The sequence below is a fragment of the Lampris incognitus genome, chromosome 6 (genome assembly GCF_029633865.1).
Source record: "Lampris incognitus isolate fLamInc1 chromosome 6, fLamInc1.hap2, whole genome shotgun sequence".
Lineage (NCBI taxonomy): Eukaryota > Metazoa > Chordata > Actinopteri > Lampriformes > Lampridae > Lampris > Lampris incognitus.
Genome location: NC_079216.1, coordinates 15,176,291 through 15,187,645, shown reverse-complemented (window position 1 = coordinate 15,187,645; position 11,355 = coordinate 15,176,291). Strand labels below are relative to the sequence as shown.

The 11,355-nt window shown below is 45.9% G+C and overlaps 1 protein-coding gene across 1 annotated transcript; it reads right to left on the bottom strand.

Moving 5' to 3' along the window:
* Positions 1–1,446: 1,446 nt before the first annotated feature.
* On the bottom strand, positions 1,447–10,933 carry rlbp1b (retinaldehyde binding protein 1b). Its single transcript, XM_056282591.1, has 7 exons — positions 10,922–10,933; positions 8,468–8,596; positions 7,591–7,795; positions 6,243–6,421; positions 5,540–5,698; positions 2,802–2,912; positions 1,447–1,907 (listed from the first exon to the last, which is right to left on the bottom strand). Exons 1-7 carry the CDS (start codon positions 10,931–10,933, stop codon positions 1,779–1,781), a joined length of 924 nt encoding a protein of 307 aa, XP_056138566.1. The 3' UTR covers positions 1,447–1,778.
* Positions 10,934–11,355: the final 422 nt, after the last annotated feature.

The following is an 11,355-nucleotide window of genomic DNA, read 5'->3' as shown; positions in this document are numbered from 1 at the left end:
AAATAAAAGCCATATGCCAATACTACGTGACCCAAGACTGGTTTAGAGTTTTTACATGCCTCTCCCGCTGCCCGCTAGGCTCTTGTCATGCTAACAGTCTTTAACAACAGGTGTTGGCTAGCTCTTCACGAGCTGTCCTGATCTGGAAATGTTGTATGCGCTCTGAATAGAGGCCCAGGTTGTTTTAGACAAGAGCTTTAAAAATCCTTGAAACTGGCGTCCGGGTGGTGTGGCAGTCTATCCCATCGCCTACCAACATGGCGACCGCTGGTTCGAATCCCCGTGTTACCTCCGGCTTGGTCGGGCGTCCCTACAGACACAATTGCTCGTGTCTGTAAGTGGGAAGCCAGAAGTGGGTATGTGTCCTGGTCGCTGCACCAGCGCCTCCTCTGGTCGGTCGGGGGCACCTGTTCGGGGGGAATAGCATGATCCTCCCACACACTACATCCCGCGGGTGAAACTCCTCACTGTCAGGTGAAAAGAAGCGGCTGGTGACTCCACGTGTATCGGAGGAGGCACGTGGTAGTCTGCAGCCCTCCCCGGATCGGCAGAGGGGGCGGAGTAGCGACCGGGACAACTCAGAAGAGTGGGTTAATTGGCCAAGTAGAATTGGGAGAAAAGGGGGGGGGGTTCTTGAAACTGCTCCTCAAAGAAAGTGGGAAATTACTGTCGGCTGGTAACTTCCAACTTTCTTTGGGAATAAATACAACAACCCGACCGATATAGGATACAGGATTTTTAAGACCGATACCGATTTCAGTGCATCTTCAATGATGCTTGAGTGCCGTGTTTACAGTGTTGTACTGAATTCTTTAATGGTGGTGTAACATCTGTTTATTGGTATGACATTAACCGCCCCATGGCAGTGTGCTTCATTTTGACACGTTCCGCCAGACGGTCATGAGTAATGAATTCTGTTTGAACTTGCCAACTAAGGAACCGTGTTTGCGTTCTTCTGCCTAGCTACGCTCACCAGTCAGATGTTTGGGGCCAACATGGGGAATACAGACACACACCAACATGCGGGGCGCTGTAAAAGGCAGTAGGTCGGTCCGTATGCAGACACAAGACAACCAGGTACATTTATGTACAGTTTATTGCTCGACTGTTCCTCGGAGGTAACATTCTTAGCGGTACTCCAGACAGCAAACGGGGGTTAAACATCATAATCATCATATCTAAGAGCACTCACAGAGAGAGAGAGAGAGAGAGAGAGAGAGAGAGCGAGAGCGAGAGAGAGAGGAATAAGAAAAACATGAGAGAACAGGCACTTGTCGGAAAACCAGCCTTAACTCACTTGATGAACTTGAAAAGGAGTTTTAGGGAGCTATGTGTGCTATGTTTTCTGAAATGCTGTTTTTTTTCTTTTCTTGATGGGATGATATTTTTCTTATTACCCATAACTCAATGGGTTAAGGAACCAGGGTTGCCAGGTTAACAAACATTAATTCCTCTAAGGAACCAAGTTTCTTCCAGTTGACATTACGCTTAAGGGCAAAAGGTCTTGTCTTCAGGGGCCAGTGGGAGTTCAACCCCTACCAGCCTAAAGGTAAATACCATAACTTCCTGTTCTGGCTGCACTTTATCAGGACGTGAATATAAACATAACGCCTGGAAAACGACATTGTCATCTCATCTCTCTAACACACACACACACACACACACACATATGCACACACACATCTTCCACACATTTCTGTTTCTCCTGCGACCGCTCCACTAGAATTGACGTTGAGTCTCCACAGTCTATGGGCTTGCTTGACAAAAATAGCGGGCGTCTACTCGAAGAGCTTGGATGCCATTGCCTTCCCGTCATACTTGGGGCCTTTCCCATCAAACTCGGCAGGGAGGATGTCGGTGTCGAACTCCTTGTAGTAGTTTTCCAGCTCGTCGCCGTGAACAAACACCTAAGCGGGTAGAGTGTATGTCAGACTGGTGTGGTGGTGTTCAGTGAGGTACCTATATGGTGGCTATAGGACACTATACATTCAAGACTTTGTCTATCTATAGCTACTATATCTACATCTATATATAACATCCAGCCATCCATCCATTATCCAAACCACTTATCTTGCCCTCAGGGTCGCAGGGATGCTGGAGCCTATCCCAGCAGTCATTGGGCGGCAGGCAGGGAGACACCCTGGACAGGCCGCCAGGCCATCACAGAGCCAACACACACACACACACACACACACACACATATTTAGGGACAATTTAGTATGGCCGATTCACATGACCTACATGTCTTTGGACTGTGGGAGGAAACCGGAGCACCCGGAGGAAACCCACGCGGACACGGGGAGAACATGCAAACTCCACACAGAGGACGACCCGGGACGGCCCCCAAGGTTGGACTACCCCGGGGCTCGAACCCAGGACCTTCTTGCTGTGAGGCAACCATGCTAACCACTGCGCCACCGTGCCACACCCATCTATATAACATGGAATATGAAAATATCTGTACACTCAGATTCTGTGTACAACAGAGCAGCAGGTGTGCTAAAGTGCTCTGACAGTGAAATACATCAACTCAAGAGAGCCTGTGAGTTGGCTGAGGTGCTGGCGTGGAAGCCTCTCATAAAGGCGCTGTGAGAGACAGCAAAGACACTAATCCTGAAGAAAAAAACACATTTCCCCAAGACCTCGGACTCTTTAAAAAAAAAAGAAGCCTAAAAGCCCACAATTAAAGAACCTTTCCATGTGAACACCTCTCACCCTGAACCCCTCTAACCAACCCCAAGTGCAAAGGGTGCATATAGGCGTTATATACAGCTCTTAATATTGCCCCCTGCCCCACTTACTCTCTCCAGCAGCTTGCTCTTCATGAGAGGTTTGACCACGTTGTAGGTTGTGGTGAAGTACCAGGGCTGGTGGATGAAGTGCACAGCTTTGAAACGGGCGGGGAAGGAATCCTGGTGTGAACAAAGACGACAGGGTTTGAGACAAGACAGGTAGAGGGATCATCCATCCATGCAGCTGAGAGGATCTCTGGACTTTTAGAGGAATGGTAAACATGGGGGGGGACATTTCACTTCATGTCTGCTTTATTTAACATTTATGCCCAGAAGATTAGTGACCCCCTAAGTGGCCCTTCTGAAGCAGCTGTAGGTGAAATCTGATGAGAAAAACAACAAATTTGAGAAAAATTCAGTTGTGGTGAAACTGGAGACTTGTTCGACATAGACAGATTTTTCCTAGTCAGTCTAGGGATTCCAACGTGCCTTTTCCCATTCATACATTAGCTTTGATCAAATTCCTGTTCACGCTAAAGCTATAGTGCCAACTTGGTGTCAAAAACCTGATTTTGGCTAATTGATATGAAATTAACATCTAAGTTTTGGGGGGGGGTTTTCAGCCATAGCATTTGGTCAAGGGTAGATCTCATATGTTACTCCTACACTATAATTCTAGATAAACATCATCTTTGAAGATGAAAAACTTTGCACCAAATGTGAAATGGATGTAGCTCTCCATCTGTATTTATGAAACATCCATCTGTCTTTATGCATGCCCAGGTAAGCAAATCCCAGACGGTTGAATCAGTTCATCTGGGCACAGTGTTTATGGAGAGAAACGTTTCATCACTCATCTAAGTGACCTCATCAGTCTCAGCTGACTGCAGGTATCCCCACCCTTATAAACAATACAGTGGCATAACATCCCGAAACCAACGACCGGTTTCATATGCATATTACCCTGACCATTAACTAGAGTTTCAATGGCCATGTGTGTACTATTCACATGGCCATGGGTTAGGGTTAGAGTCACAGCATTGTAAGATGGTGACAGATGTACTCTTAACCCCCCTCCCCCCCCAGGTTCAGGGATGGTTGTTCCCTCTTCACATAGATGGCCCCTTCTTAACATAGATGGTCTCTTTGACTCCCTGCTCAAACCAGCGTTCCTCCCTATCAAGGATGTGCACATCCTCATCCTTGAAAGAGTGGCCACTGGCCTGTAGATGGGTGTAGACAGTGGAGTCCTGGCCTGACATGTTAGCTCTCCTGTGTTGTGCCATCCTCTTCGCCAGCATCTGTTTGGTCTCCCCGATGTACAAGTCATGGCAATCCTCACAGCGTATATACTATATTGCTCTGTTTGTGCCAGGGACCTGATCCTTGGGGTGGACCAACTTCTGGCACAGCATGTTTTGGGGTGTGAAAGCAATTGAGATGCGGTGTTTTGAAAATATGCGTCTCAACTGTTCCGACACTCCCGCCACATACAGAATCACCACTGGTTTACACTTAGGCAGCTGTTGTCCTTCTCCTCTCTCCGACTGGCTGGTGCACTGTTCGGGCGTCTTCCTGGCTTTGACAAACGCCAAGTTAGGATAACCACACTTAACCAGGGCCTGTTTAATGTGGGATATCTCCCCTTCCCTGGCTGCTGTGTTGGTGGGGACGTGGTCAGCTTGGTGGTACAGCATCCTAATGACTCCTAGTTTGTGCTCCAGTGGATGATGAGAGTCAAAGCTTAAGTACTGATCAGTATGTGTTGGTTTACGGTAAACATCAACAATCAACTGTCCCCCATCACCAGTTGCAATTTCACAGTCTAAGAAGGCTAACCTGTCATTTTTCACATCCTCCCTGGTGAACTTGATGTGGTTGTCCACAGAGTTAATGTGGTCGGTGAAATGTGGTACATCCTGAGATTTAATTTTAACCCAGGTGTCATCCACAAATCTGAACCAATGGCTAGGTGGTGTCCCTGGAAAGGACATCAGAGTCCTCTTTTCCACTTCCTCCATATACAAGTTGGCCACTACAGGTGAGACTGGGGAACCCATAGCACACCCCTGCTTCTGCCCCCTGTATGTGAAGTACATGAACTGACGCCATAGTTTCAGGAGCAGACACACTTGGTCAGTAATAAGGGTGGTCCTTTTGTTAAGGGTGAGGTCGTTTTGTAATTTCATATGGACCGCCTCCACTGCTTCATCAACAGGAACGCACGTGAAGAGAGACTTAACATCATAAGAGACCATTGTTTCATCCCCCTCCATAATGATTTCCCTCAATTTATCCACAAAATCCATAGTGTTCTGAATGTGATGTTCATTACTGCCTGCCAACGGGTTAAGAATAGATGCCAGAAACTTATGATTGATTGAAGATACATCCTGGGATGCAGCGTGACACGTCATCAGTGATGTTTCCTGAGGTCCTCGGGTGTTTTGGGTCTTTCAACATCATACACCCTCGCTCAGGCGACCCAGCCAGGGTTGATCAGGCCGTGGCTTGTGTCCCAGCAGCCTTGGTCCACAGATCACTCTTTCTGATCCAAAGCCATCTGGAGGCTCTCTCTGCAGCCTCCATGGAAGACCTGATGGCTTTAGCAGCCCCAGTGATGCCAAGTAGAGATGTTATAGGTCACTGAGTTAATCATACAAACAATAGGCCATAGTGGTGCACCCTGTTTATGTATCTTTGATAACCCATACAGACTAGGTGTAGCTTCTCCGGGGTATAATCTGTGGTACAAAATTCTGTCAATAGCATTGTCCTGTTCTAACAGCTTCATCTGTCCTTCCCACCTGCAACATGTCCACCATCTTCTTGAGCTCAGTGGGCTTGATCCCTGAGGCCTGCTGCATGGTGAAGCCCTTGAAGTTCTCAATGATACAGAAGCCGTTGATCTGAGTCTCCTCATTCTCCAGCAACTTCTCCAGGATCACACAGTAGGCACGCAGGATCTACCCAAAACCAGAAGAAAAAAAAGGAACATAAGATCTCATTTTTATCCAACATACGGTCTCTTTAACACCAATGGCAGATTTGTTTCATTGTGCTCTTGAGAAATTTTTACTCTCACCCATCTCAGCTAAAAGATAAGCTCTCAGGATGCTCTCACTTGACTAGTTTGTTGTTGTTGTTTTAATACTCAGTTTATGAGATAGGTGTAAGCAAGATCTGATAATAAACATATTTACTTCATCTCCTGCTCCTCTGAAATTGCACTTTTAACCCGTGGATAATACATTTTACACTGGTCTTTGTGCGTTCACCCTGCATTTTTCTTAAGGGAGGTGTAGGAGATGCAGTTCACAGTCAATGATAAAATACTGGAGGTTGTATTTCTAATGAAGATGAAGAGATGAGCATAAAGCTATTATAAGCAGGATGATTATCTTCTGGGCATGCACGTGCAAGCACAAACACACACACACACGTTTTAAACAATGTACTCTGACTCAGCATTGCCTGAATTGGACTTTTCGAGAGACATATGCTCTTCACCTCGTCGAATGTGATCTCCTCGTAGTCCCAGTTCTCGATGTTGAAGAGCAGCACCACGCGGCCATACTTGTCCCTGCTGGACAGGATGCCGGGGTAGCCGGCCTCGATGGTGCTGCGTACAGCCTCCGGTGTCAGGTTCTCAAACAGCTCTGGATAATCCCTCCTGAACCGCACGTAACCTGGACAGAGATGCAGGGAGGGGGAATCAACACCAACTAACTTGGTACCAGTCTGAGAATGGACTCCAATCAGATAACATCCCAACTGAGGTTGTTTTTTTTTTTTTTTTCCTTTCTATGCTGGTTGTTTTTTAGAATTATCAAATAAGGTGTAATGGGTGTCTATGTATGGGTATATTTTCTCTAACTTGCTGCTGTGGACAGTAAATAGAAGTGTTTTCAGGCTTGTGTTGCAGTATTTATTGTTTTTAAGGCTGTTTTTGCGTACTTGCATAAAAAAAATGTAATTTTGTTTATAGTTTTCCACATCCATTTTTTCTTTTTTTTACTAAACTTGATTTGTTGTTTCTATATAGCTGACTGGATTTACTGCTTGTCTTTGCATTTGGTTAATAATCTTTCGTCACAAATATTGATGCATTTCTGATAGAATATTCTAGTATTGGGCGGCACGGTGGGGAGGGCGGCACGGTGGTACAGTGGTTAACGCAGGCGCCTCACAGCAAGAAGGTTCTGGGTTCGAGCCCCCAGGGTAGTCCAACCTTGGGGGTTGTCCGGGCTCATCCTCTGTGTGGAGTTTGCATGTTCTCCCCGTGTCTGCTTGGGTTTCCTCCGGGGGCTCCGGTTTCCTCCCACAGTTCAAAGTAGGTCAGGTGAATCGGCTGTACTAGATTGCCCCAAGGTATGAATGTGTGTGTGTGTGTGTGTGTGTGTGTGTGTGTGTGTGTGTGTGTGTGTGTGTGTGTGTGTGTGTCGGCCTTGTGTTTGATGGCCTGGCGGCCTGTCCAGGGTGTCTCCCCACCTGCCGCCCAATGGCTACTGGGATAGGCTCCAGCATCCCCGTGACCCTGAGAGCAGGATAAGCGGTTCAGATAATGGTTGGATGGATGTTCTAGTATTGTCACGTTGGCGGGTTTTACTGCTATGATGGTATACTGCATATACACGATTAATTCACATACTCTCATAATCAGATTATTCAGCATCTTTCCAGTTTTGCTTTGTTGGCCGTTTCGTGTTTGATGTCCTTTTTGCTGCAGTTATATCCTTTGACCCCTTGGCTATATCCTATCTGCTGCTGCAGAGATCCATATTCCCATGTCAATCATTTAAGTTTTATCAACTCTGATTTAACATATCTAATCAAATCTCTCAAATCAGGGACCCACCCTTCATAAGGTCATAGGCTTTGGCCACGTCGTACTTCCTGGCGCGGATGAAGCGGACCAGTATCAAGTCGGGTTTCTCCCCAAAGGTGTCCTGCACCGCCTTGGCCAGGTCGTCGCCTCCGTCGGCCTTCTCCTTCATGATTCCACGCACCTCCTTCACAGCAGACACCCGCTTCTCGTCTGTCTCGTTCAGCTCATCTTTAGCCTGTAGGGGGAGCCAGACCAGACTGTTAGGCTGTGAAGGAGTGAGACACTGTATGCTAAAGGTAAATGTCCCATTTTTATGTGTCCAAGCCTACGTGTTAAACAAAGTGGTTGGAAATAGTTCTGAAGTTAAGTTACACAATGTTAGTTATCAATTTAACAGGACAAAGTATTTCTCTTTTTTTTTTAAACACACAGACTGTTAGGATAAGCCTCTTCCTACACAAACTGCAAAACTATCTTCTTCTTCTTCTTTTTCATCATCATCTTCTTCTTCTTCTTTCAGCTTGTTCCCTGTCTCTCAGGGGTCACCACAGCTGATTTTACAGTTTCCATCGCCTGTGAGGGCACAGCACCAATGGTGGCCGTTGTTAACCCGGGCCTCGACCGGTCTGGTATGGAGCCTCGACCAATCCGGTATGGTCTTGTCAATCTGCATACTGATTTGGCAAAATGTTATGTTGAATGCCCTTCCTGACACAACCACTAATCCTATGGATGGGGGCACACATAAAGCGCCGGATGCCATCCCAGTATTCATGGACTTGTGCCCATGCCTGTCGCATGAAACTGCAAGACTATCATTGCTGACAATATTGAACTGAGAGACTAATCTTGTTTAAGGGTCTCCTGGTGAGCTACAGTTGTTCTGTGCAAGAAAAAGTCTCGTTACCTTCTGCATGGTATGGTCTGGCAGCTTGGCACAGGTTCCAAACACTGGCCCGTGGTCCTTGACTGTAAGGCGCTCCAACTTGGACCTGAGCGCCTGCTCCTCCTCTGACACCATCCGGAAGGTTCCACTCTGATGGAATGCAGAGAGAGGGGCAGTAATTATGTATGTCCTTTAACAATAAGTGAGTTCGGCCAAACTATGACCGGTCAACAGGAGGGCAGCAGGGAATTCCTGGCATGCTGGCAAGATGTGGTGTTGGGTCCCAACCATAAGTCATCTATCCTGATGCCTGTTTAAACAGCCCCTTGTGGCTTGAGGCCTGTGAACAATACCCTCCTTCCCTCCTTAGTGGTGCATCTGTTAATATTGCAACGAAACAGTAGTGATGATAACGCCAAAGCTTGTTGCTATGACAACTGTTGCAGTAACCAGGAAGCAGGTCAGTGTTTTTTCTTGTTTTCTCATGTTTATTTGTTTTCATGTAATCCCAGTACTATGAAAACCAAAAATAAAAAATTAAAATCAGTCAATACCCATGATGGTAAGAGTTGTGTAAATGTCACAGTTGAAGACATTTTTACAATGATTATAACTTGGTGATGCCAATGGTAACCATATTTACTGCCAAGTAATACACAATTTACTGCTGAGTAGTACACAATTTAGTGCCGAGTAGTACACAATTTACTGCCAAGGAGTACACAAAATATCCTCAGATGGAGACAGGCAATATGATGAGAGGGAAATCAAACTTCAAGAAATGATGTTCGTACAACTTTTTTGGGGGGGGTTCCCCCTTTTTCTTCCCAATTTCCCCCCCCCCCAATTTCTTTTTTAAATTTCCCCCAATTGTATCCAGCCAATTACCCCCACTCTTCCGAGCCATCCCGGTCTCTGCTCCACCTCCTCTGCCGATCCGGGGAGGGCTGCAGACTACCACATGCCTCCTCCCATACATGTGGAGTCACCAGCCGCTTCTTTTCACCTGACAGTGAGGAGTTTCACCAAGGGGACGTAGCGCGTGGAAGGATCATGCTATTCCCCCCAGTTCCCCCTCCCCCCTTATTAGATATAGGGATGATGAACAGTTGTGTTAACTGTCTACTTTTCATTTATCTCTAAACATTTCTTATTATTTATGTGATTTATGATGCTTGTTTTTCTTTCCCTTTGTATCTGTCCAAGTCGGAGAGTACTGCTGGCGTCGTGTGTGGCTGCCACTTCTCCCTCTCGTAGCCCCCCTTCCCATCCACCCCTGTATTGTCTGTGTTATGTTCATCTGTCGTCCTGTTTCACCCCGTTTATTGTAAAGCGACTTTGAGTGCTAGAAAAGCACTATATAAGATTGATTTATTATTATTATTCCCTATTTTATTCCTTATTTTATCTTCTGTCGTCTCATCTTTACTCGAGTGAGCTTCCTCTGTCACAGTACCATGTATGCCGCTATGCATCAGTAGCTTTACATTGATCATACTTGAGGACTTACTGTAAATCACTTGGATTATGAGTCTAAACAAAAACATTCCCCGTCCAGACATGACTAAAGGCCAGCCTGACCCTTGTATTCCTCACTATTGGTTCCTTGTGCTTTGGTAGGTCAGGAATTTAATTTAACTAATTCCCATTTTACAATAATGTTAAGCCGCTCAGCACAAGACTGTCTGCTGAAAGCGGAACATTTGATGGCAGTTCTCTTGCATGACTCATGGTCAACTAGCAATCGGGTGCCACATGAGGCTGAAAACACGTATGATCCATGTAAGCGAAAAATCCCGCTGGCCAGTGAAGTTGCGGTCCCACAATCAATAGGCCTCAGTGTTGATGTAGTAATCTCCCTCACATGAGCTGAGTAAAGTCTGTAAACCACAGCTAAACCTGGGGAGATTAGTGGCTAAGGCTGGCTGTTGACGGCCTCTCAGGGCTAACAATGAGCTTTGGCGTTGAGAAATGTTTACCCGCTGTCGTCCATTGTACGGTAAGTTGAATGGACTTTTGTCCATGAGCAAACTGTTTCACATGGCAGACGATACACATTCACTTTGTGCCTCTTGAGTACCCCGTTAACAACTTTTTCTCAACAAATTCAAATATCAACACCTATTTCTCTTTCCATTTTCATTTATCGTTATATAGTTTCTATTGTAACTCATCTTCATGTTACTTTGGATCAGCACTTACACTATGTGTGAGCCTATCTTGGAGGTGGAGGAAGCGGGTGGTGAAAGCAGCATCAGGGTTCAACGTTGCCACCTCTCATCATGACTGCATAGTTCAGGCAGACCTACCACACCTCAATAAGGCCTCAAAGCTCAGTTTGGCACCTCAGAAACAGCCTTGTGTTCATTACTGATCAGAATTACACCATCACTACACCAAGTTTCAGATATTAACTCTTAGAAATGTACAGTTTCCTTTGAAAAGAAGTGACAAGGAAGTAGGTGATGTACTTACAACCACAGCCATGATTTCTGGTCTTCAGATCAGCTGTTGACACTGAGCCAAAAAAAAGAAAGAGGGATTTGATTATTCACGCCAAGGCCAGTTGAGGCCCTGGTTAAATATAGAAACAATTCACCAATTGTGCTTCAATCCCCCCACATGTCCCACCCTCCCATTTAGCACATTGTGCCTTCGTTTAGACCTCGGCTTTTGCCCATTACGGGATTATAGATCAGGAGCTTGACATTTCTAGTCTATTGCTTTTCATAACCAAAACCACAAACATCCATTCCCAAGTATTTGTTTAGTTTCATTAAAAACATGAGGAGACTCATTAAAGTTGCTTCAGATATGTGACTACTCAACTTGAAAAACACCCATTCAGGTGGTGTAGCAGTCTAAGCATCGGCTTTGTGTCGATGCAGTTGCCCACTGGGGACCGGGGT